The 27,869-nt window shown below is 36.0% G+C and overlaps 2 protein-coding genes across 4 annotated transcripts in view; one reads left to right on the top strand and one right to left on the bottom strand.

Moving 5' to 3' along the window:
* The first annotated feature begins 792 nt into the window (after nt 1-792).
* Nucleotides 793-18,517, top strand: LOC114247287 (uncharacterized). Of its 3 annotated transcripts, none has more exons than XM_089729265.1 (9): nt 793-1,525; nt 2,832-3,007; nt 4,490-4,648; nt 6,494-7,330; nt 9,217-9,564; nt 11,632-11,733; nt 13,413-13,502; nt 14,202-14,408; nt 14,901-18,517. In XM_089729265.1, the coding sequence occupies exons 1-9, from the start codon at nt 1,246-1,248 to the stop codon at nt 14,940-14,942; spliced, it is 2,241 nt and encodes a 746-aa protein (XP_089585391.1). In that variant the 5' UTR covers nt 793-1,245; the 3' UTR covers nt 14,943-18,517. The 3 variants fall into 3 exon arrangements, with proteins under 3 accessions (XP_089585391.1, XP_089585390.1, XP_089585392.1); XM_089729264.1 differs by having other exon boundaries at nt 11,629-11,733; XM_089729266.1 differs by lacking the exon at nt 11,632-11,733.
* LOC114247288 (GATOR complex protein NPRL2) overlaps nt 14,969-27,869 on the bottom strand; it is a 75,923-nt gene continuing 63,022 nt past the window's right edge. The window contains exon 8 of the mRNA XM_089729267.1: nt 14,969-15,032. Coding sequence (XP_089585393.1) covers nt 14,969-15,032 — 64 coding nt within the window. The remainder of the gene's footprint in view (nt 15,033-27,869) is intronic.

Here is a 27,869-nt window from a genome sequence, read left to right as displayed (position 1 = left end):
TCGCAAGCGACGGGTTCGACGAGAACGGTGACCGGTGCTTGAAGTACCTAGAAGCACCGTCAGTGGATCGGGAAGATCCGAAATTACGTGTTTTGGGCGACATTGACTGCTTTCCATTCTTTCCGCAGGATCGGGAATGTAGTTACCGGCGCGGCGGCGGCCACGATGAGAGGGTTCTCGTGTCGTGCCGCTTTATCGAAGTGGTCACAAAGCAGCAATGCAAATAAATAAATAGAGAAATATGTCAGCTACTAAGCTTTTGTTTTCATTAATTAACAAACCCAAGTTATTGCTTGAAGATTATTTTCTTCTTAAATATCAAGTGGAATATTTGAAAAAGATTTGCCACAAATAATTCTTACTTAGCGCATTAAAAAAACTCCACAGAATAAAAGTTTTCAAGCATTCACCAAGGTCTGCCTATCGGGCAGCGTTAGTAAACGGTAGGTATTAAAGACCAACTGTAGCAGGCAAGCATGTAAGCAGGCAGGATATATTGTGTAAACATATGTTTTTGGGAGAGGTTTAGAAGTTTGATAGATAGGTAGGTAGTTGTTTAAACTATTTGGCAGCAGATTTGGAAATTCTGGAATAGAATGGTAAAAGCAATCATAATCCTTTGTGTTAAATAAACATAAAGTTAAAACTGTGATTAACTAAATTAAAAATATTTTTATTTAGCAAATTGGGTAAAACAGTTAGATATTAAAACGAAAGTAGAAAGCTAGTAGTAGAAATTATACCACATAATGCAAACTAAACGCCAATGGCCCCCCAAAACGTAGAATTTTTAAATTTAAACATGGCAGCCCTTCCAAAAAATGTTCGCGTGCGATTTGCATTCTTTTCCAGCGCATTGGCGTTATTTTGATATATTGGTGTAAATGAAAAATGAACAATTTACTTTAATAATTTCAAAATAAAATAAAAACAACATAATGAACAGTGTCGTGTTGTTGTGTTAAGTTAATGCGATGTCGGTTTTTTGGTCGAAAGAGTCACAATGACCCTTGAGTTCACGGCTGCAATTACGAGCGCATCGTGATACTGCCCAATATGGGAAACAAATTAAAAACATTGTCGTAGATTAGAACGTTAGATATTTAATTAAAACTTACGGACTCGTTCACAGTGTAGATCGTTGAAAGTAAATGTTTTTTTTCACCATGGTAAATTTAGTCATTGAACCTGCGGGTGGCGTGGTGACTGTGCTGTGAGTAGTGATTCGGAAATATGTAAATAAACATGAACGATATAAGTTTGAAAACAGTACCTCCGAAGGATCAAGCCGGTGTCGTGGAAACGCCGCCAACTGTGACCAGCGGAGAAAACGATGTGGATCCCTTAGTAATTAACGAAGTTTTGACGAATACAGAATCATTGAAAGAACAGGAAGGAGTCGAAGCGCCTCATTCTGAAGAAAAGGCGGGAATCTGTGATGAAAATGCCAAAGAAAAGATTGTAAACCCATTGGAGATTGAAGAGTGTGATAAAGCAGTTGTATTGCAGAATGAGGAACCTGATGGTTTGTTCTATTATTTAATAAATTAACTACAACATCTCGGAAATCTATAAAAAGAACAGGCTTTGGCGTTCATATTTATTTATTTTTGGTAAAAGAAATGGTTAGAAAAATGTCTTCAGAATAGTTTTGCAAATTTAAAGCATGTCTCGAAAGTCAACTACAAAAGGCTATCGGAAGTTAGGTTAGTTTTTTGGAAAATAAAGTTAGAAAGATGTAATTTAATGAAGTGATAACATTTTCGGAATGTATATTATTAAAAACATTAATATTTGACTCCCAAGATTATATTTTTTCCTCATTCAGATAGTGATTTCTAATGGTAACCTAATCTTAAATAGCCAAGTATAGTATAAAAAATTTAGCATTAAAAATTGTTGCTTGAGCTTTGATGGAAAACAAGAAAGTTGTTTATTCAGTGATTATGGGGTTACATGTTAAGGTGCACATATTGGTGACATAGACCATATCCTTTTTGGTTGTCTTGTGTTTGATTCTTCTCCATTGTATTTTCTTACTACATTAAAGGCTCCTTTTCCTTGTGATCTTTGTAATGTTCTCTCTTGTAATAACAAACCATACATCTTATTATTTGTTACATCATATTACATCGTATTAGGTTATAGATATCTTATTTACTTTAATCATTTTGTCAAAATTTATATAAAATTTAATTAATTCTTGTAATTCCTCTGTGTAATTGTGGTACTTAGTAACTATGTCCTAGTCACTTTCTAGAGATCTAAGTACAGCTGTAAAAACTGAGCTCAACACTGGGAATAATGGGATTGAATAAGCCATTTGCCATATTGAAATAAAAAGAAGAGTTACCTACTGTTGAAAAAAAAACATTATTAAAGTTGACTTTATTTAAAAAAAAAAAAAAAACATTCTGACGACACAAGCTTACAGAAAGAGTAGTAGTTTATATCTGTAAACTAAATTCTATATAATTTATATAAATCTAAATTATATCTGTAAACTTTGTTATATGACGTAATTTATTAAGCTGAGTTTGCAATAAAAAAAATGTTATGAAAAATAGTGCAGAATTGAGATTAAAATTTTTAAGATGTTTTGATAGAACAGGCCTGGTTGATTCATATCAAGTGATGTGACTACTAGTTATAAAATTCTGGACTCAAGTTCCGTTTTTTTAAGGCTGGCCATACTGGTTATGGTTTTTAAAAAAACCCAGATGGTATTCTATCTGGGCTTCTGTAACCCCATAACACTGAGACAAGAGTTCAGTAAATGTAAATAAAAATACAGTGAACTTGTAATGATGAATATTATCATAATTTAACAGAACAAATAAACGAAGAAACAAGCCTGTCATCTTTACCAGTAGAAGATCCTGTAGAGACTACAACAAAAAACCCTGAGCCAATAGCTGAGGATGTTTCTACAGTCAAGCCTGCAGTGACTGAAGAGCAAGAGAAACCTGTTGTCGTTGAACCAGAGCCTGTAGCTCCTACTGTTACTGTGAGTCCTTATGATACAACCGGAATTTCACACAGTGAAAATTTTAATTATAAATTAAAAATTGTTGTGTAATAGTGTTTTCATTGCAAATACTATATAGCTTGTGTCTACTCTCTTCATCTGCCTGCAGCACAAGTAGATCTAATGTAAATTGAAACGGTGAAATTGTAGTGAAACTTGTCCATATAGGCCACCCTTTCCTAAGGTGGGCGATAACGCCCCCTTGTGGGCGCTGCAGGCCCAATGGGGGGCGGTAAGAGACCCAGAAAAAAATGGGGGCGTTGTGTAGAGGCTTGGGAGGCGATTTGTAATTTCATCTAGGACTCTTAGACAGCGACTGAGCTCTCGCTATAGTGGTTTTTAAGTAGGTGAAAAAATGGGGGCGCTAAAAAATAATATTCTCAAAGTGGGCAGTAGACAAAATATGTTTAGGAACCACTGGTATAGACTATTGCTTCCTATCTCGTTGTGATTATTGCGAAATGTATGAAATTCACATATTCATTGAAAGTCCTACTATACTACCTCTTGTACAGTGCCATGACAAATACCTTTCTTGAAATAACAAAAATTACTATACCAAGTTTCAAGTCAAACGAAAAAAAACCATTTGTGAATGCATAGATTATGAACAAGTAAATACATGAAATGCTTACTTTTACGTGGGTCAATGAACTCAGAAATGTTAAGCATTTAACTGTAATACCTTAGACATCAAAGCCAATTAGTACATACAGCAAATATATTTTTCTTCAAACTAGGATTGATTCCATGCACAAACTAACAGACAGTTAACCAATGTATGCATCTTTAAAGTTGCGAACTTTCGAATATAAATTAAGCTCCTGCCAGCCACCCTGCACAGATCATCATTCCTGGTGACTGGCAGGAGTTGGATGAGAGAAGTCGAGGATCGTGCTCAATGGCGAGCAATTGGAGACGCCTATGTCCAGCAGTGGGCTGCTATAGGCTGATGATGTATGTATCTATGAATAAAAATTACTGTAGATATATAACATAGGAGTTCAAGACCCACCCGAGATTATGTGATTACTGGAGTCCACAGGTATCAGGTGAATGAGCCACCTTTTTTTTTTATTGCTTACTTGGGTGGACATACTCGCAGCCCACCTGGTGTTAAGTGGTTACTGGAGCCCATAGACACCTACAACGTAAATGCGCCACCCACCTTGAGATATAAGTTCTAAGGTCTCAAGTATAGTTACAACAGCTGCCCCACCCTTCAAACCGAAACGCTTCACGGTAGAACCTACTCGTGCGGCCTCACTAGAGGTCCTACCACCAGTAAGCCACTTGCATACATTAGATTGTAATCTCTATTCCATGGTCAACTTTCCATGTAAGTTCATCAGAAACAAGGTAGGTCAATTTGGTCCATCCACAATGATGGTCGGTTACCTTTCTCATTTGCATTACCCACTCCAATAGTAATTTTAAAGCCAGTAACATTTCTTCAAATAGGTTCCGGTTGAAATAAAAGAGGAACCGATTATAGAGGAGCCGAAGTCTCAAGAACCGGAGCCTGATGTAGATATGACAGAGACTGCACCGATAGAGGAGAAAACTGAACACAAATTTGATTACAAGCCAAAAATTCAACCCCTCAACGGTGATATTAAGGTAAGAAACTAGATGTGAGGTATAATCTTGAAATTTGTAACAGGAAGAATGTTCTTGTAACTTAACCCAAACAGAAAAAAGTCATATACTAAATTTAATTTGGAAAAAAAATCTTTAAAAAAAAATGCTGATCTTTGTATTTAACCCAATTTATATGTAGTTTTGATGATATCTTTAAAAACATGTTTTGTTGACTAAATTAGTTACGTATGACTATATTACAAAACAAAATATTATAGCAACAAAACACATACAAATATAACAAAACAAAATTTGATTGCTTTTGTTAATTTTAAGTATGTTTCAATGATACTATGTACACATGTGGACTTATTGTTGTCAGAAATAAAATAAATCATTCATTCATTCAAAACAAATATCCACATTCAGTTTCAAAATTGTTTTCACGTTTCCTACCTCTGGTTGTATAACAGAGATAGTTAAGACGGTAACTTTCAAAACAACATCGAGTATACTGGTGGGTTAACATGAACTTGAACCCACTTCAACTTTTTGCGGGCGGTTGTACATAAGCCCATAAAAGCTAACTTAAAACAGCAACACTCAATTGCGTCATGATAATCGCCTTATCGTTGCCGCCGCTGACTACTCCCCTAATCCTGATCATGCAGGAGCCAGTCACCGTCGACGCCCTAGACACGTCCTTACGGATCCATCAGCTCCAATAATCTTTGCATAAGACTTTTTCAGCTCTAACACTAGGAGCAGGCTTAGGGACTCCGGTAACCGTACTCATCGAACTCGACAAAGAGGTCGACGTGCAACCTAACCCATTCATCAGCCCGCTGAGTTTCTCGCCGGATCTTAGCGGGTCGTGATGCCGATCCGGTAGTAGATTCATTCGCGAAGCAATTGCTCTTGAGTTGTTAGGTCTCCTTCGGAGGTGCTCGGGCAGTTGTTAGCAAATCCCACCCCTCCTGGCTGAGCATTTGCTCGCCCACCTGTCCTGGTGAAACTGGAAAGGCCTTCGGGCCACCAGTAATCTTTCAATCATAAAAAAAAGCAACACTCAATCTTCTTTCCGTCGATAATCTTCACTGCGTTTTTACTGCCTCCTGGACCTGCGCCAGCCTCAAATAGTCTATTCAAGTAAAATCTGTATTAAAATAAAATATATTTTTTTTTATAAAGAATGTTATCTATTTTGTCTATATGTCTGTTTGTTTGTTTCATCGCGACTGAACAGTCGGAAGCTCGAGCCCTAAGTTCATTTTGGTCTAGTTCTTCCTCGCGTATCGCCAGTCAAATATATCGCACTTTCAATGTGGGACGTAGACCCGCACTGCTGAAGGTTTACCATTTGCGCTGCTCGAATCAAGATGATACCTGCGCCCTCAGCCAATTTTTTTTTTTTTTTAAAACCATCACGCCACCTTAACTAGTCCCGTGGTAAGTTCGTAAAGAACTTGTGTTACAGGTACCAGATAACGGAAATAAATGTAAAATGATTATAATATTCATACATATATTTAATATACATCCATAACCCCGAAAAAGACATTTTATATTTATCATAAACCGTGGAATAGATACAAGCGTTGTATATTTAAAAAATTAACCTAGCGTTATTTTCCAATGATTCAACAAGTGTCTGGTAAAGGCGTACTACATAATGGGAATTAATTAAAATTATAAAAATTGCTTTTTTTCATCAAAAACAAGATGTACCGTTCTATTATTGTTTCCAAACTTTATTTATGAAATGGATTTTATTTCAATATCTTAATAATCAAAATATGAAGAATTTGCTTCGCAATAAAGCAATATACGCAATAAAGTAATGGAATATGAATTAAAACTATAATAACTAATCCATTGTTACAGGAAGAGCAAGGCGTTAAACGTCGTTCAAGCGAAGAAGCCGAAAGCGAGTCCCCCCTTAAGAAGCTCTGTCAAGAAGTAGAGAAGACCTTCCCGCAACATGACACTATGATTAACGACTACATACAGACTGCGACAAAGAACAGCGTCGACGAAATACAGAGGCACACGGAGCAACTTCTCTCGGAGATACAGACGCTACGAGAACTAGCACAGAAGAAGGAACACGAGTGGAATAACATCTTACACCTGAAGAAGGTCAAGGAAGAGATCCTCCTGAGGCTGCTGAGGCGAAAACAGGTGTTGTCCTTCGAGAAAGCGCCCGAGGTGAACGGCTCAGACAGGCCGGACCCCTTCGACTACCTGAACCATCCCAAGAACTTGGCGATCGACAAAAGCGACGAAATATCCGGCCTAGCCATAAAACCGCCCGGAGGAGTTAATCCTATGATGCAGGGCCCCGTGATGCCGGTGACGTCACACTTCAACCCCCTCACCGGCCTGCCCCCGCCGTACGACAAGGCCCACCTGCAATCGATGCCGAAGCCAGTATTCCCGCAGATGATGATGCCCGGGCCGTTACCGGGCTTCCCGAGGGACATGAACGGACAACTGCCCGGCTTCGGGCTGCCCATGGGCCGCCAGGGTCCCACCAAGGATGTGAAGTCGATAATCGCGGACTACCGGCAGCGGAACCCGGAGATCACGCCGCGGAGAGGACGCCGGATGAAGTCCATCCTGAACCCCAACATGATGAACGCGCCGAGACCCATCGCGCCGAAGATCGACAACATGAGCAACTTGAACAACCTCAATATGCTGTTTAACAACTTGGATATGGTGAGTTGCATTCAACATTCAACATTATTGCAAATTGTTATCTATATTAAAAGTAAAATAATATAAATTATATTGTTGCATTGTCGAATTCACATTGTTACAGTGTCTTTTTTAATTCGTAATAAGTTGTTCATTAGAGACAACTTAATAAAAATAAATTTTAATAGGAATTTAGGGGAATGCGACGCGTTATTATAGCGAATTACTATTAGATGTTTTGTATTCGAGGAAGTGTGTGACAATGGAATAAAACTGCAAGATGTCTCGTTGCACTCGTTCAAAAGTCCTAGGAAATGTTCGCGTCATGTCACTAACATGTTTAACAATCTTCAATTCAATAGTTATATACGATAATTATTTGTATAACTAAGACAGTTTTAACGATTTAGTGCCCAATAATTGTATTTTTTTTTTTTTATAAATGGCGATATTGAATACGATATAAAATCATTCATCAAACATTCGAAATTCAAATTTACATCATACATCTAATGTGGATATTGATAAATAAAAAATTCAATATAATATAAACGAAAACACTTCAATTCCGGCTAGTGAAAAACGTGTAGTCCATAAGGTCTAAAATCAAGTGCACGTCCGCGAACGTAATGTCCCGTTGCACCGCATGCGAGATGTTAGTTGGAGCCACTCAATAATCTAATTTATAATTGCGATCCTTGACCTCGTTCCGCGCCGGTCGCCGAGCGCCGACTCCCAATTCCTGCCGCGAACTACTTCTAGCTATCGAAGAAGATTTTGAAAAATTCTTCTAGAACAACAGAATGTTCTAGAGAATGACCGTTTAGCTTGTTATTTAAAAGCCTTATCTATATCTATACTAATATATAAATCAACAATAGTTTTTACGGATGTTCCGTTAAAACAACTGAACCATGCATCCGATTGACTTGAAACTTGGTATCCATGTAGAAAATACATGTACTTAATGGATAGGCTAATATATATATATATAAGTGTTGGACTCCCTACACCAGTTGCGGGGGCGTTAATGATGAGAATCTTTGTGGGGGGTGAGAAATAATAATGTTAATTTTAAATGCTCATCGTAGCAGACGGGAACAGCTAGTTTAATTATATGTTTTTTCCGTTGGGATTTAATGTTCGTATAATGAAATCATTATTTCGATGGAAATTACCTGAAATATTTCGTTTGTTTGTTTGTATGTGTTTTCGGTTGTTCCCATTTAAAAAAAAAAAACTTTTGCAATAACATAAAACTCAAAACAAATTATAATATGAAAAGTGAACTATGAAAATAAAACACTGAAATGTACAATGGTTCTAAAGTTAACTCTTACTTTATATAATACCCTACTTGCTATAAAAAAATCGAATCTCAATGAATTTTTTTTTTAGTATATTTAGATTAAGTAAAACAATAATAAACAGTAGCTTAGTGGTGTAAGTTGACGGTTACCTGTATCCAGAAGCGACAAGCACAGGCTGATTGTGATAATGTATACATGAAATAGCTTCATTATATTTGTAATCAAGTTAAAAAAAATGCTTAACATAAATACTTATTGGTAATATCCTTGTGCCTGAACGTAACACAATTTGGCGACCTATTAACACATGCATCTCATTTACTGGTGGTAGGACCTCTTGTGAGGCCGCACGGGTAGGTACCACCGCCCTGCTTATTTTTGCCGTGAAGCAGTAGTGCGTTTCGGTTTGAAGGGTGGGTTAGCCGTTGTAACTATACTTGAGACCTTAGAACTTATGTCTCAAGGTGGGTGGCGCATTTACGTTGTAGATGTCTATGGGCTCCAGTGACCACTTAACACCATGTGGGCTGTGAGCTCGTCCTCCCATCAAAGTAATAAAAAAATAATAATAATATAGTTTTACTTTAATTTTTACAGAACCAAAAAGCGATGTTAGAGCGTCTCCAGCAGATGCAAGCGGGCGGCATTCCAAACGGTCTCTCCTTCAAGGACGTGCTCGTGCAATTCGCGAACATGCAGCAGAACCCCAACATCCTGCCGACCAGACCGGCGGAGACCATGACGAGGCCGGAGCACATCAGACCCGACATGAGAAGGAGACAGGAGAGGCACGAGGAACACATGAAGCAAGCGGAGAGGATGGCCGCCTCCAGTCCGAGACTGCCGCCGCCTCCGCCCTACCCTGAGATCTCCCTGCTGCCCGTCACTACGGCACAGGACACCTCGTCCCAGCAGAATTCACTTCTCCACGGGATCTTGACTAAGGTAACTTTTCAAGTTTTTTTTTTTTTCATAATTTATTAATTTGTTTCATTCGAGACATTTGGTTTGGTTGGTTTTATTTGACACCACATTATATCCTTCATTTTTAAATCAAAATAAGGATTTATTGCTCGCTAATAAACTAATAGGAAAGAGCAAAGTTTGAATATTATAACTATTTTATGTAATCGCTAAACAATTTTTTTTTTGTTAACCATTTTTACTTATTTCTTTGTTAGATAACTTAGACATAAAAAATAAACTTTATATTATGTACGTAATGTAAATATACACACTTTAATAGAAGGTCACTTTAAGATAAATTGATAAAACTTAGTGTAAATATACTTATACTTAGTGTAAATATACTTAGTGTAATATAATTTTGGTATACAAGTTTCGACAAACTTTTTTTATGTTTTAAATATTTGAAAAATTTTATCCAACCGACCCACCAAATGTGTCTTTGCTACGAACGAATGGGGTAGTTGTAAACATACTCATCTTATTATTCTAATAAGTAATTTGATTAAATGAAAATCTGGAAACAAACCCGACAAATGTTGGAATTAATTAATAAAAAAAGTTCATCCCTAATGTTAATGTGAATTAAGAAAGTTGATTCTTAAATTTGTAACGAAATTTTCGGAAATTAATATTTGATTACAACACAATTACTTTACTAATTGTAATAATTATATTTTTTTAGAAATGAAAATTTCAAATTCACTAATGCTGTCATATCTATGTAAACGAACTGTCATTTAAGAGAATGAAATAAATATCTCTATTTCGCGTTTCTTAAATCTTTGCCCTCCAATACTTACTCAGACTTAAAGATCATAGAAAAAAAAGTAATTATTAAAGCGATATTATTCTTATTCTTATAGCGATAAAGTACGTTGTGTACTTAGCGAATCAATTTAAATATTAATTTTGATTTAGCTCCAGTGAGGAGGACGTTTCTTTGATACATTTTGCGTATTAATGATAAGCTTATATAAAAAAGGGAGAAAAAAAATCTTACGTAAAAGAGCATTAAACACAAAGCAACATATAAAGTAATATTTGAATGAATAGTGGAATAGGTAAAAAAAATCGCGGACCGCACTTTTTCGACGTCAAAAATATTTTTATAATATTATTAAATTAGGAAATTTTACTCATTCATGATTTTATACGTTTTTATTTTAAATTTTATATTATGTGTTTATATAATGTTAAATATAGAGATAGAATAGAAAAAAGAGAGAAAATTAAATAGAAAAATATTGATTTAAATTTGTAAAATTATAATAATAATTATTAAACTTGATTTAATAATAGTATTATAAATTATTGCAATTGCGACAATTAAAGTAAATTAAAAGTACTTTCACATAATTATTGTTCGAAAGGGATGACTTGGGTGCATTAGCACACGTTATTTTACAACTACCCTGTTATAAATATGTCTAATACCTATTATTATTATGTTGTTTACTGGTTTTTACGGTTTTCAATTTAATATTTATTTATTTTAAAAAAATCACGTATTTTCATGTTTTTAATTCATATTTAAACATCACAGGGATGTGGTTTCGATACTTTTGTTCTAAACTTTTTAAATTTATTTTCGCTACATTTTTTTTTGTATTTTATTAATTTTTACGTAGTAACGATCACGATTTCTCATATCTTTAAGTCTTTTTCTAAACTAAAAACAATTGAGTTTGAAACAAAATTCTCAGTAGCATTTCTTAATTTTATTGTTAATTATGTCCTAAGTATAAATATGATAGAGTTTATATTGAAAAAAAAAAAATTAATTCAAAATTTACATCATTTGCAATTTGCATACACACTGAACATGTCGGTTAGGCAATACGAAAAGTTTTTATTCAAAAGTATTTAAACTACTTCATCTACAAAAGGACTAATAAAAAAAAAGTGTAGCAGGAAAAGCTGTGTTTTAGAGAAATCGGAACGAAAATATCGTAAATCAATTCCGCAGTTTAACATGAACCTCGCCTGCCTGTTTACGCTTGATGCATAATGACGCTTGAATGAGTGTTGCCAACGTTACAGCAGTCGGCACCCGCGTCTCAGTGTTACTCGCCGACGTTGGCTAAACTGCTCACATCGCCGGAAAGGAAACAGGCGTCAACGTTACCCACATTCGGTCAGGCCAAGGTACAACCTCTGCGTCACACTATTTAGGCTTTGTAACTCCGACTTGTTTTCTAAATTTGTTATTACCGCCATTTTGATACGCTTCGTGGCGACTACAGCGCCTCTAACGGTTGATCGAGAAACTAAGTTGCATTATTACGATAAGTACATAATGATATAAAAGCTCAGAAAGATAAGCTTAGCGAGAATGAAATAATTTCAGATACTGATTTAACAGTATTCCAAAGTTCTGAACAATTTGCGTATTGAGTTTTAGAGGCGTGAGTACTTTAAGCGCTTAGGCTTATAGCTTTGGTACTTTCATTGGAAAATTTATTTGCAACTGTCCAATGTTTTTTTATATTACGAATCCGGCGGTACAATGAAAAATAAACTTTTAAAAGGCAGTAATTTGCTATAATTTTATAATTGTATCTGGAGTTACATAAGTCTATCATATTATTTATTGGTGTGCTGATTGGCCTTGATCTCAAAAAAAAAAAATATATTCAAAATTTTAGTTTTTTAAGCTAACTTCCAGACAGTTGAAGATGTATAAAAAATGTGTTGCCTCATGTGTGTGTATTCATATACAGAACTGAAACTATACAGGTAGTAATGAGACCGTTCGTGAAGAAGGAAGGGCAAAAAGGATTTTTCTTATACTAATCTACATAATAATATATACTTGTATACGTTTTGTTTACTTCGTATTTTGTGGCCCCTGAATGTAGCTTAACGTAAGTGTTCCCTTGAAACCGTAAATATAATAATTTTATAATGGGATTTTTTGTGTTGCCCATTTGGAAATGGCCACTACTTTTTCTATCTTCCTTCGATTCGTGAGACGTTCTAATACACCCTGTATATAAGCTAAAATCTATTAAAAAAAAACAACACTTATGTCGAATATTTTTTCCGAGAACGATAAAACAATCCACTAGATTACATTCTTCAACTGTGTCGGAGAAATTCATTTTCGGGAAATGTACTAAAAAATTACTATTTAAAAAATGGCAATACTCATTTTAATTATATGCCAATCCATCCATTTGACCGTTCATGACACAAAAATACAACAATTTGCACTTAAGCACATATTTCGTTTATACACGTGTGTGTAAAATCCTTAATTTATTATTCGCAAATATAATCACTACATAATGCATTGTACATCCAATTGCAATAGCTAAATGTAGATGGTACATTTTGTAACTGTGGCAACACTACGCGTTAATGTTGCCAAGTTTTTGTGACTTGACCGGTTATATCCAAAACGGACCTCAAAATGATACATGTTTAAATAAATACAATGATAAAAGTAGTACAGTACCCGGCGATAAATATTGCACATCGACCATGAGAAAGAGACTGTTAATTTTTGCTTCGTAGAGCGTTATATCTGTCGCATATTACTTAATTGGCGTTTAGTCTCCACAGATACCGGATCGTTAGTGTTTGGTCGCACACAGGTAACGCCCTACAACAAAAAAAAAATTAGAAGACTGTTTCTTTCCAAAATATCGATGTGCAATATTTATTGCCTGGTACTGTACATACTTACATTTCATATCATTTTGAAGTCCGTCTCATATTTTAATCTTGAAAATTACCAGAACATCGTGAACGCAGTATCGAATACGAAATGTTTTAATCTATTAATCAATCGATTTTTATCTTATAACGGAATGGATTTATAGAATTGCGGGGAAATAACGATAACGCCTGTACAACCGACGCCGCCGCCCACCGAGGCTCCGCTTGTCAAGACTGAAGAAGTTGTACAGCTGGTGAGAGTCTACTTCAATATTAGCAGCACTCACCACTCGACCAACGAGGAGGGCAATCACGTGACAGTAGAGTGGTGACTGAATTAATCCGAGCTATACTGTCAGAAAGGACGTTAGAAACATCGCTGTAATGTAATGGTAACATTGATGTTGAAATTACATACCCGATCCTGTGGACCGAATGGTAAACAGTCGACGTCGCCGTAACATGTCATTACAGATCCTCCCGATCCATTGACGGTTTTAGATACCACAAGCACCGGTCACCGTTCTCGCCGAGTTCGTCGCTTGGGACGAAGGGCTCGACGAGTAAATTAACCCATAGACACAGCCCACTGAGTTTCTCGCCGGATCTTCTCAGTGGGTCGCGTTTCCGATCCGGTGGTAGATTCTGCGAAGCACAGCGCTTGCTAGGGCCAGTGTTAGCCACACCCCCGGTTTGCCGGTTTGCACCGTGAGCTCACCTATACATTAGGGTGAAGTTAAAATAGCCTTGAGAGGTTATCCAGCGCTGGTTTGTAAGTGTGATGGCGTCTACGCGACTCCATCGGCTAGGCTCAGTCGTAGCACGAAGTTAGCCAAGTTCCGACGATACCGCAATCGTGCTGCCATCTCTCGGGAATCGTGCTGCGTTTCGTTTAGCTACTAAACCAATGACCGTCTCCGACATGTAAATATATGAATATTAATTTCGATAAGGACGATGAAGAGAGCCCAGCATCGGAGGGCGAGCCGTGCGGGTCGCCGGGCGGGTCCGGGCGGCTCGTGATCGACGAGGGGGGCGGCGGTGCGGGGGGTGGCGCGGGGGCGGAGGACGCGCCGCTGTGCCAGGGCTGCCGGCGCCGGGACGCGCAGTTCGTGTGCGCCGGCTGCGCCAACCAGTGGTACTGCAGCAGGGACTGCCAGGTAACCACTCATTCACTCACTCACACACTCGCTCACTCACTCGTTCACTCAACGAAAGAGTAACAGAGTAAAATAAATAATAGTTTAAAAAAACTAAAATAAGACGCTTTTATAGAAAATCCAATTAAAAAATAGAAAATAAATTTTAATAAATTTGAATTTAAAATAGTGTAAGAAAAAATGATTTTATTGTTATGCTGTCTGTTGAACCCCTTAGTCGCTATACGAGACGCGGGAAGAGATGGCATAATGCTCTTATGACAAACTGGTGGTAGGACCTCTTGTGAATCCGCACGAGTAGGTACCACCACCCTGCCTATTTCTGCCGTGAAGCAGTAATGCGTTTCAGTTTGAAGGGTGGGACAGCCGTTGTAACTATACTGAGACCTTAGAACTCGTATCTCAAGGTGGGCTGTGAGATCGTTCACCTATCTAAGCAATAAAGAAAAAACAAATGTCGACCAGAAATTTATTGCCACTTTATAATTTCAGGTTGCAGCTTGGGATGATCACTCAGAAATGTGTTCCGGATAGGATGCGATTGTGTTGTGTGTGAGCGCTCACAGGCTCACGCCGCGCGCCGACACCGAGCTAATGTTGGCCGCATCGTACCCCGCCCTGAAACTGAAGGTCTTCGTCAAAAGATGACATTCAACACTGTGCGGGCGTGGCGTGGCAGAAGGGAAACGTCCAGGTCGCGCGCTTGCAAATAACATCGTATAGTCGATAGTAAAGAGCGGGCACCTGTCGATTTTTATCGACTAAACATAGTAGTGTTTTCCCTCACTATAATCAATCGATAGTGACGTCCATCGTGAAGTAAAACAATAGAAGCATGTTATTATCAAAGAATAGTCGATATGAAAATGATTGGCTGCGACGTACGGACTTCCTTTCTGCGGAGATGCGTCCCTGGCCTCATCGACAGCGGACGTCGCCGCGCGTGCTCATGGCAACACTGTGATTTGTACGGAGAAAGTGCTTTTATTCGTAATCGAAGTGTTAAATGTTAGCGTGCTAAGTATGAAACCAGTTTTATTTATGTAAGCAAAGTTGTTGTGACAAAAAAAAAACTTTTGTATGTAATTTTATTCGGTATGTGCTGCATCGCATTTGTGTCTGTGATTGTACCGTCGACTGAAGATGTTTGGTATGAATAAATCTATATTTATATATAGGTATGTGTTACGTTACCAATGCGATTGATGCTCTGAAATATCGTTCGAGGCAATACTAGGTTATATACTTGCTAGCGGTGCGGCAGGTATCACCAACTTGCCTATTCTACAGCTAAGTAATCATGCGGTCCTGGCTCATTAAACGAATACTTAAGCTTTGACCTCATGTCTTAAGAGGGCGATATTGACGTTGCTATGTTTATAGCACGACAGCCCCTCCCCAGAAACTAGGACGCGGGAATGCTTCGCTGCAGGAAGGAGTAGAGATAGAGAAATAAAAAATACACGATATGAGAGCGGCGGGGTTACATTCGAAAACGAGGCTGGCAACACAAGTTGACTTCTGATGAGATTGTAGTAATGCACTCATGTTCTCTGGCAACCCCTCAGTGACTCACCGACCAACGACTGTTGTAGTGTTGACTGTTAGGTCTATATATTGTTACGCGCTGGGGTTCGGGATAAATAAAACTTCTACCGAAGTACAAATTAGAACTCTATTTAACACTTACAGAGCACTTTACAATTCGTAATTCGCTTCTTCCGCTTCGCTTCAGGCGATCCGTTCGCTGTTTCGCTTCGAGTATCTCTGCAACGGTTTTATAGTCTATAGGACATCTCAACAATTATCGAGAACATCCTTGACGGGTCGAGGACATGCGCTTCCGCTATCTGACAATAGATGGCGTTGTACTTCTCGAGCGTTCTCGAGTTTACTAGTTCCTTTGATATTCGCTTCCGTCATTCCACGACAGATGGCGTTGCTCTTACCGGCGTAACAATATATAATCTATATATAAACTTCCTGCATGTAACACTACATTTGTAAACCAATGGATATAAGTGATAGAATGAAAGTAATAAGCGCGCGTCTATTGTCTGATGGGTAGTTTTGATTTAAATAAATCCGACTCTGGATGCAGACGTTTCACTTATCGGCCGCCGGACAACGTGCATACCGAATAAAATATACAAAACTATCAAAGTTACAATATGATTTTTTTTTCTTTTAATACAAGTACTTTTTCCGTGCAAATGTTTCGTCTCAAAGTAATTGTAATAATACTATATGATATGTAGTGTCGTTAATTGCCTTATAAATAATATAAATTATGTCGTAATCGTAAGTGAATCTCTATAGGTCTTATCAGCGCTTGTGAAATTTAGAAAACTTTTAAAAAAAATTACCTCACGACGAATGTTAATGTGTAATGTTTTGAAATGTGAGATATTTCCCGCTGGAGACACTCGCTTTATAGAGCGCCGATGATCTTGATACTTTAGTAGTTACCATCTGAAGTCTTTTGGTCCGAGGACCAGATACTCTTCCAATTACGAAGTCCCCTTTGACACTTCTTAGAATGTACCTCTTCACACGTTACGCTTAATCTTTACATATAAATAAAATTGGAGTGTCTGTTTCTAATATTGAAATAACCGCTCTTTACTACATGCATATGGTACATACACCAAAATAACATTTTTTACCATTTTTGTCTGTCTGTTTGTTTATTCCGGCTAATCTCTGGAACGGCTGGACCGATTTTGACGAGACTTTCACTGATAGGTAGCTGATGATATAAGGAGTAACTTAGGCTTAACTTTATTTAGACTAGCTTCGCCCTGCGGCGTATAGATTAGCATCAACAATTCGATGTTTTAAATTGAACTTTAATTAAGTTTACTCCATTCAATAAGCTGAAGAAGGTTTTTTAGTATGTTATCTATACTAATATTATAAAGAGGAAAGATTTGTTTGTTTGTTTGTTTCGAATAGGCTCGGAAACTACTGGACCGATTTGAAAAATTATTTTTCCATTAGAAGCCGACATTGTCCCTGATGAACATAGGCTACTTTTTTTATTTATTTTTTAATTTTTTTTTTGGTTTCATGTGTGTTTTAATGTTTCCGAAGCGAAGCGAGGGCGGGTCGCTAGTTTTTTCTAATTTGCTAACTTTAAATTGCTCTCCTGTAAAGTTGTAAAAATGTCGCTTAAACCATAAAACCATAATAGCCTTTCATCCCTCGATGTTATAGAGATTCTGACCTCAAAATGGGCAATCACAGTGAGGTCGCGAGGCTATCCTTATTCCAAAAAATACAAAAGTTTTATTCAGAGTTTGGTCTGAGACATTCATGTCTATCTCACGTTGGCACACTTAACTGTTATTAGATAAAATTGTTGATTTCAAAGATAATTTTACTTTTGTGATCTGTCCTAAATAACGAGAAGTACTCAGGAATTTTTATTATTATTTTATATTGGATTTGCGAAGTAAACACTTTATCAATTTCCATGTTTTTTTCCGCTTTGAAACATGTAAATGTCAAACTCGAGCCGCGGAGAGCTCTAACTAGCGAAGACTGTTCGACTTTAGGTCGCCTACGTTAAGGTTGATTTTTAAAGAATTTTTATCACTACGATAATATTGAGTTGAGTCGTTAACTTGGCCACACTGTAGGGCTTAACCTTCTGTGAAATGGCCTAAAGGTCTAGCTTGATAAATGGAACAGGCCATAAAATAAAATAAAAAATCTGAAAAAAACTCAACATTCACCCACCGGTGTGACCATTCTAAAATATTATAAAAGTTAACAAAAAGTTATTGTATTCAAGTTCGGTCTCTTTAAGCGAGTGTCTTTCAGTTTAAAAAGAAAGAAATAAACGCCTAAATATTATATAATCAATTGTGTTAAGATCGTCCTATATTTAAGTGAGATGTGTCATAAAATTAGTCTGATTGGTTTTTTCCTCAGTATTTATTACTATTATTTATTTTTGTATCGCATAATAATTGTATTCTAATGACGCTAACGGATGTGACGTCGACACGAAGCCAACGGACGTTGGTAGAATTATAATTTGTTTAGTAGAAATTATATATTATACTAAATAAATTGATTTTAGTACTTTGGCAACCTTATAAAAATAGTATTATTTGATTTAATTTGCATCACAAACGCGTGACTTCTATAATATATTAGTATTTAGATATAACAATAGTATAGATTCGCATATAAAATCAAAGGAAAATAGATATTTGTTTGTTCCTAAAAATAAAATATGGTTGTACTATTATAATAATGGACTCTGTGTTAAGTAAAATTAAATTTAATAATCTGAATCGATCACTTGTCTCGCTCATGTGATCCTTTATATGCACCAAGTGAGAGCGAGACGGAATTGTGAAGAACGTTTATAGACATCGGAATTGGAAATATAACTTTAAGATAAATATAAAGAAAAGTAATATAAAATGTTAATGTGTTTTTAAGAAAACTTTTCCACATACATATTGTTTTTCTGTTTTGTCTTCAGATAAAATTTGCGAAAATTCTTTGTCCTTTTAAATATGTCTTCGAAAAGCTCACCAAACAAATGTTCTTTACTTCAAAGCTTCAAGTTTTGATTGTCCCTTTTTTTGTATCAATTTAAAAAACTCGTAATAAGTGTTATGTGTACAGATAAAAGTGTCGAAAAATATATAGTATATATAAGTATATATTACTTTTTTTTTTACAAACAAAACTGTACAGTGCCAAAATAGTAAACGGTCTTGTAGAACGCGTATCAATAGACTATAATATTATTAAAGTCGTTTTAATAAAACCCTGTGTGTTGAAGTGTTCGCTACAGTCGAGGGTCGAGCTCGGTCGGTTCGGAAGTCAGAGCCGGAAAGAAAAGGAATATACAAAAAATAATAATAATTAAATACATTCTATTTTTGTAGTGCAAACGTTCTTTTTTTAAATTTCGAATCTCGGACAATTCGAATTTTGAATTTCGTCAGGCTGGTTCCGTGGACGTGTTGTATGCATTGATTGAAACGCGGGTTTTATTAAAACGACCAGCGAATGTAAATGACCAATGATACTAAAAAAATTCTACACACATACATATATTTTTTCACATCACGATATTTATATATAATTATGTATATGTTTATATAAATAATGATTACACACAACTGAACTCGAATGCGTACTGATAAACTGCGTATGTTTAAAGTGAATAAGGACTGTTTTTATTCATTAAAAAAAAAACAATCAGAGTACATTGAATGCTTCGGTTAAAATTTATTTCAGAAAATGTACTTTTTCTTTTGATTTTTGAAGGTAGCGAACCAAATGAGCTCAAATGTCCAAAAGTATCTTAATTTTTTTTTCCATCTATTTACTGATTTAGTGGTGATCGGGTGCTGCTAGCGCGGGTGGGAGTCTTCTTCCGAGATGAAGAGTAGGGCAGCTCTTATACCATACAAACTAGACCTCGACCTGACGTTCTAAGCTGAGCGGCGGTATTCACACAGTGATGACCATGGGCTCCGGCAACCACTTAACATCGCTTGCGCCGTGAGCTCGTCCACCCATTTAAGCAATAAAAAGAAAAAATATGCCATCACTATTTCAAGATTCTAGAACAATTGTTTTCTTTAATTGTTGTACGGTTATAAAAGGTTATAAAAGATACAGTAAAGATTAGTTTTTTGTAAAATACGAATGGCGGGTCGTTATCGTCTCATTGTACCTACCCCAGTAAGGCGCGATAACGGAATGATTTCGGTGAGATTTTGTTTTAACTTCGACATTGGGAAGCGAATCTTCCAATTGAACAAGAATCTGTGTTGGCATTTGCCTGCGCTGACAAAGTGTAGATTATTAAGCGGTAGGCAGCGGCTTCGCTCTGCATCTGGCATTGCTGAAGTCCATGGGCGACGGTAACCAATCAGCATCAAATGGGCCGTATGCTCGTCTGCATACAAGGGCAATAAAAAAAAGAAATTACCTGTAGGTATTGGTTTTTTTATTTTTTATTGCTTAGATTTACGTACGTACATTTTGTATGTGTAAGGTAATGTGAAAGTGCTCAATTTTTTTGTTGTTTCAAAAATCAATTTTATTGTACCGTGTAGTTGGGTTGCGTTTCGCTTGGGGTGCCTTGACCTCTACTGTAATATTTAGATCAATGATTGTTGTAAAACAAATGATTATTGAATTGAAACTATAATCCAAATTCAATATTTTCAAATCGTAAAATTACCTAAGTAATTCAAAGGACAATGCCCATTTTGTATGGGCGTTTGGGCCCCTAAAAAAAGTTGTCCTGTCATGATGGTTTTAACTTAATTTGATAGACAAAGAAATATCGTTTCATATTCAGAAAACGATTTTTATATTCTCACCCAGGTTTAAGAGAAATCTGTTTTTTTCTGCAGCTAAAATTAAGTTGTTAATTGTTTTCTTCGAAATCAATAATCGCTCTCATATTTATTTACAGTATTAAATAAGTGAATTGTGGTTAATGTTGCTAGAAATAAGCCCTTACGTACATTTTATTATTATTATTATATCCTCATATTAATAATAAAATGAAATGAAAATCCGGAAGCCGGCAACGATATTGTTGTTGTTGTTTTTAAATTCACCAATAAGCAGGCAAAGAGCGTAGCCTATACAGCCTAGTCTGTCGAAGTTATATATTTTTTATGTCAATAAAAAGCCGGTGTATCTATTTTTATTGCTTTTTGGGAGTTTTGACGTCAACTCGACGAATACCACATTGACTGAGCATGAGTTTACGCAGACCTTTTATACACAATATTACAAATACAAATAATACAAATTACACAATAAATTATTAAAAAAACATTAAAATAAAACTTCAAGTGACGCTTCACTCGGGTTGCTGCCAAAACTCTCTGATCATATTATATATAATAAGAATGGAGTAATGGTAGGCCATTGAGATTTTTACTAATGGAATCATTAATATCTAAAAATATTAAATAAAATAACTCATGGTTTTAAGTAATAATTATCATTACAATATATAAATATTGAATTGAACAAAAATAAACTAAAAAGTCTGTGAATTATAACCATTAGCTTTTTATTTGTTGTTCAAGTCACAGACAACTCTTTCGTTTGGCAGCATATAGGTTTACTATAAGGCTGTATGGACTAACAAGCCCTTTGCCTATTGACGAATTTAAAAACTGTGGCACTAAGTTTTGGGATGTTATCAAATAAGTAATTTATTTTTTTGTAAAACAATACCTGGGCGAAAGAAATGTTGATACATAAACTAAACAACGTAAAAAAATAAGGCATAGTTTTTCAAGTACAAATAGGTTAGACATAAAGTTGGCCCACTTTTGGGCATTGTCCTTTAAGTACGTTTTTTTTACTGTCTCCTTTGATAAGGTTTTAATATTTTGATGTAAAATTTGCAATTTTTTTTTATTTTACAGATTACTGAAATGGGAACAACTTAATTTTAAAATAAACCAAAAAAGTCCATTAAAACAATTTTCTTCGGTTTTCGCGACCCGCTCATATAATTAATAAGATTACTTTGAACTTTACGTTTAATTAATCGGTTTTTATGTTTTAATTAAACTGTTTTCGTATAACCGACGATAATCTAGTTGTAGTAGTTTTGTATCCTGTGGAGTCTATTTGCTGTACCCTACTCACTGTCGCCTTGCGCTTATGCAGTTTCAACTGTATGCTTAGTGCGAGTTAACGTTCTCGATAGCGTAAACGTTAACTCAAATTTGTATGCAGTTGGAACGTTTGCCTTGGTTTGCCGCTAGGGGCGCTGTTCCAATTGCATACAAATTACAGTTAACTTTTACGCTATCGAGAGCGTTAAGAAACTCGCACTAATTAAACCGGATTCCATTCGTACAAATCAATGGAAGTTGTTATAGAGTTATACCTTTTAAATCTCAAATCACATTCTAATCGCGGCAAACGTTCCAACTCCATACAAATTTGAGTTAACGTTTACGCTATCGAGAACGTTAACTCACTCGCACTAAGCACACTGAATCTCTTCAGGGTCATTGTAGTACAGCCAAAGGTTTACTCTGTTCGAGAAATGTGAGTTCGCAATTCGTTTGAACCAGCTAACACCGAGGTTAAGATTCTTAAGTCGCCAGTACTCTGAACTGAATCTAATAATATATTATTATTATGCTCATTTCGTCAATGGCGTTCCTGGTGGTAGACGTTTCCACCTTTTCCAGTCGAAAAGAAATGCTTTATGTCTTGACAAGTGCCTCGATTTATTGGAAAATTTTGTAAAGTTTTGTCTACAGAAAAAAAAAAACTATTATAATTATTATGCTCTGATGGAAATCTGAAATGTTCTAGAACGTTCCGTGTTATATATTGTATCCGTTAACGCTAGTCACGTGTTTTGTTACCTATATTTACTACCTGTTTTATGTATTTGTAACTTATAATAATGTTTATTATAAGAAATGTAATAAATCAGTACAGACTTTGATTGATTTTTATTTGTAATTGTGCGACTTTCTTATTGATTTTTTTCAGGCTATAACATCGGAACCTTAACTAGTAGGTGAGCTCACGGGGCTCAAACCTGACGACGTTGCTAACACGAAACCTTGCAAGAGCAGTGCTTCGAAGAATCTACTACCGGATCGGAAACGCGACCCACTGAGAAGATCCGGCGAGAAACTCAGTGGGCTGTGTCTGAGGGTTAATTTACTCGTCGAGCCCTTCGTCGCAAGCGACGGGTTCGACGAGAACGATGACCGGTGCTTGAGGTACTTAAAAGCACCGTTAGTGGATCGGAAGGATCCGAAATGACGTGTTTGGGGCGACGTCGACTGCTTTCCATTCTGTCTGCAGGATCGGGAATGTAGTTACCGGCGGCCACGATGAGAGGGTTCTCGTGTCGTGCCGCTTTATCGAAGTGGTCTTATTGAACGGATCGACAGATGTTAGTGAAGTTACGGTTTTAAGTGGTACTGGAGCCAATAGATATCAAGGTAAATGGCGTCTCTCATCTTGAGACATGAGTTCTAAGTCACAGTTTTACAGTAGAACGGCTGCCGCACCCTTCAAACCGAAACGCATTACTGCTTCACGGCAGAAATAGTCAGGGCGGTGGTATCAAGTGTAGTGTTTACTCACACGGCAACTCTTCAAGGTCATCCAATTCAGATTGGTCAGGGGCCGCTGCTAATTATACATACGACAGAGGCGATGGAACAACGCAAAGCTACCGTCGCCCGAAACATGGTTTTATCCAATTCCCGGGATATACTCTCGGTGCTTTTAGGCTCTTCAAGCACCGGTCATCGTCCTCGTCGACGAGCGAACTTACCCATAAAAAAAAATAACCCATAGACACAACCCACCGAGTTTCTTTGGCGGATCTTCTCAGCGGGACCCGTTTTCGATCCTGTGGTAGATTCATCATACTACCTACCATTTTTCATCCATACTACCTGGAGCCACTGCGGTCATCCACAGTGCGTTTCCAGAGGACTTTTTTGCCACGTACTATCCGGCTATGGAATGAGCTCCCCTCCACGGTGTTTCCCGAGTGCTATAACATGTCCTTCTTCAAACGAGGCTTGTGGAGAGTATTAAGCGGCAGGCAGCGGCTTGGCTCTGCCCCTGGCATTGCTGAAGTCCATGAGCGACGGTAACCACTCACCATCAGGTGGGTCGTATCCTCGTCTGCCTACAAGGGCAATAAAAAAAAAAGATTCTGCGAAGCGATGGTCTTGCTAGGGTTGGTGTAAGCAATTTGTCTCAGGTTGAGACCTGAATTTTCTCCATAAACTGAATTGCATTAGATTAGCTGTGTCGTTTTTAACGATAGTAAACTAAATTTGAATGAATAATTAACATTTTGTGTATTAATCTTTTGCTGGTACTTTCTTGACAGAGTAGTATATTCACCACGAGACGACCATACGCGATGATGAAAACGAAATATGTAGTGCGTTGCCTTCAATTGCGAAAATTAATTGTATTGAATCCATTTGGTGAAGCTAATTATCTTAATAATTTTACGTATAAGAAAAATTCCAAATGGCTTCGAAATCTATAGAGAAAATTGTCGGCGAAAATGTTGCACTAGAGCGTTGCATGGTTACATTGTGCGGTGAATCGAAAGCTCTTCGGCAAAATTACGGTAATTTTCATAGAAAAAAAAACATTGTGAACTAATTACGACTTTAACCTATACCTGTGTGCTCAGCGCAAGTTCTTTAACGTTCTCGATAGCGTAAAAGTTAACTTAAATTTGTATGCAGTTGGAACAGCGCCCCTAGCGGCAAACGTAGGCAGCGGCTTGGCTCTGCCCCTGGCATTGCTGAAGTCCATGGGCGACGGTAACCACTCACCATCAGGTGGGCCGTATGCTCGTCTGCCTACAAGGGCAATAAAAAAAAAAAAAAAAACGTTCGAACTCCATACAAATTTGAGTTAACTTTTACGCTATCGAGAACGTTAAAAAACTCACACTAAGCACACTCTTAGTTCTGTACCACACAACGTTTATATTATTACTATTTATAGTTTTTATTAAATTTATATATTGATTACGCTATGTGGAGGGGAAAATAAAATAAAATGTATATAAAAATATGATTTATATTTTAATGAGTACACTTATACACGAAATAACATCAACATTACATGTTTACAAGTAATAATGTATATTAATAAAATATGTACTATCTCGTCATATTTATACATCATACGTTTGATTACTTATATTACTAACAATATATGTATTATATATAAATGGAAAATATACAACATTTATTTACTGTTCAAAGACAACATTGGTGATGATCTCTTAAAAATAACAATTAAAATCTAAATTAAGTCGAATATTTAGTGAAGCATACTTGGTCTTGTATGAAAGCATTAATATTTTTACATCGAAAGTATTATGTTGATTGATCTTAACCCAGTTTCAATAATTCTATTTAAAATCAAGTGTTATATTCTTATTTACAAAATATTCTCTAAAGAACATTGCAGAAGGCGCCTATTATTAAGTAATGTTAAAAAATTTCAAATTTTTTTATACTCCATTTCCCCCCGATGAAAATTCCTCCACATTTTTCACGCAAGTACAAAGCAATGTTTTAAAAATGTTTATTTTACATAACAACTTTTTTTTTAACAAATATGAATTCCACATTCTAATCCGTGTAGAAAATATTATATGTATAGAAAATTAATAATTATAATTTCGTTTTCTCTTTATTTTCCACTTTACAGATTTAATAATAGTTAAAACATCCAGATATGTTCATAACGTGTAGCGTTCGTGGAGTATGCAATGCAAATCGATTATTATTATGTAGGTGATACCAGCCTATTAAAAGTGCACATTTAAGGGGTATTTAGGAAATAATTTTACATTGAATTTTTAAACGGGTGCCTTTGCAAATCAATTTGTATTCCATCAATTTTCATACAGACTTAAATCCAATTTATTAATTTCAACCACTCACAATGAAGAAAACGGTTATTGAGATCTACGCGTTAAATTCATTATACATATTGCAATTCTACATAGACGAATTTCGTATGTAATAAAACTTTTTAGTTAAATATAATAATAACAAACTACATTATTATTTATAGCAAAAACAATACGTGAAAACACTAACGAAATGTTTAGATGATCGACCAAGTTTATTCAATAAAATTTATAAAATATTTAAAAATCATTTATGAAGTATAACATTTTTTCTAACTGCCTTCGAAGCTCCTGTATTTCATCAGTACTATGTCAAAATATTGGTATAATTTTTGGATAGAATACGTCAAAGTAGACTCGAGTCTTTATGGATATTTCAATAGATAATTTTCGATAATAGCCACTAATCAATTTACTAACTTTGCATATCGAAAAATATACACTTACATTTTAACAATATTATTGTTGATCCTAAACCATATTTCAGTTTTCAAACTTAGCAATAAAACATATATCATTTTGGTCTAAACTACTTAAAAATTTTCAAAATGTCTGACTAGGTGACATTAGCGAGACGAGAACGAAATAAGAACGTACTTATGAGACTAGAGATACACTAGATTATGCTTTGAATTTATTTAAGAGCCCTACCATTTTTTATCATCAAACACATTTCTCCTTTGCCAATTACGGTGGGTTTGCAAATTATTACTGAGGTCGTTTGTATTTAAAGATCGTTTTTAACTCGTCACATGTTTGACTCATGCGGATATTACGTCAGTATGGCTAGAAAAGAAACTCAACTCCTTACTGTAATAAGACCTAAAACTTAGTTAATTGATTTTCGAACTAAACGTTCTAAGAAATAATATAATTCTAATGAACAAATTATTAAAAATAATGAGCATTCTATTATGATTAAATTTAAATTAACGCTTCATTGCAGGAGGGTTCGCAAACGATGCCCTAAGCTTATCAACCCTTTGAGTTCCAGGATCCACACGCATTGGACATCTATTTTTTTTTACTGACATGTCCACTGTTTACAACGTGTATAAATTCACTAAAATAGTATACCTGGAATAACATTTTTATAAAAAGGCTTAGCACCACAAATGCCTGCCTAGTGTATAAATTATAAAGTAATTTAAACATTTTATATTTGAAATATTAAAGTTAGGTAGTATGGTCACAAAATTCTAGCACCACATTGTTGGTTGACTAAAATACCTATGTAGACTAATATAAAATTGAGCAGTATTTGAACTTTAGTTGTAAACTATAGATATTATGATTAATTTTAATAATTATACTTATTTAATATATTATCATTGCAAAAGACTTTCAATCGTTTAATTATTTAACAGTTAATATTAGCTATGCTTGCCAAAATATATTTTGTAGAGCTTATTTTTTACGGCACGTTAGATGGTTCCCAGGTCTCATGGGTCCAATGGAAACGCCATCACCCACTTCGACTTCGTAGTCTGAATGGTCTTTTTAATGACACATATTCACAAAACCAATTCAACATGTGCTATGTTTCAATACTAGCAAAGATTTTGTGCATAAGGGCAACGAATTGTAGAGGTCGCTAGGAGCGGCATAATTCGCCTAAGGCATATTAGCCTACTGACGACAAATTTACTTCCCCAAATGACAGCATTCGGCGAAGATGGCAACCTCATTCAACTTTATCACTATCGCAAATCCGTCATGAATGATCTTTGACATGAATCTATACTAATATTATAAAGAGGAAAGATTTGTTTGTTTGTTTGTTTGTTTCGAATAGGCTCCGAAACTACTGGACCGATTTGAAAAATTCTTTTTCCATTAGAAGCCGACATTGTCCCTGATGAACATAGGCTACTTTTTTTTTTTTTTTTTGGTTTCATGTGTGTTTTAATGTTTCCGAAGCGAAGCGAGGGCGGGTCGCTAGTCAAGTATACAGGTAACACTGCTATAACACGGTCCCACTCTAACACGAAAAGAGAAAATCTCTCTTATAACACGGT

The sequence above is a fragment of the Bombyx mandarina genome, chromosome 08 (assembly GCF_030267445.1).
Source record: "Bombyx mandarina strain Sakado chromosome 08, ASM3026744v2".
NCBI lineage: Eukaryota > Metazoa > Arthropoda > Insecta > Lepidoptera > Bombycidae > Bombyx > Bombyx mandarina.
The sequence above is the reverse complement of the archived record's forward strand: the minus strand, read 5'-3'. Positions and strand labels throughout refer to the sequence as shown.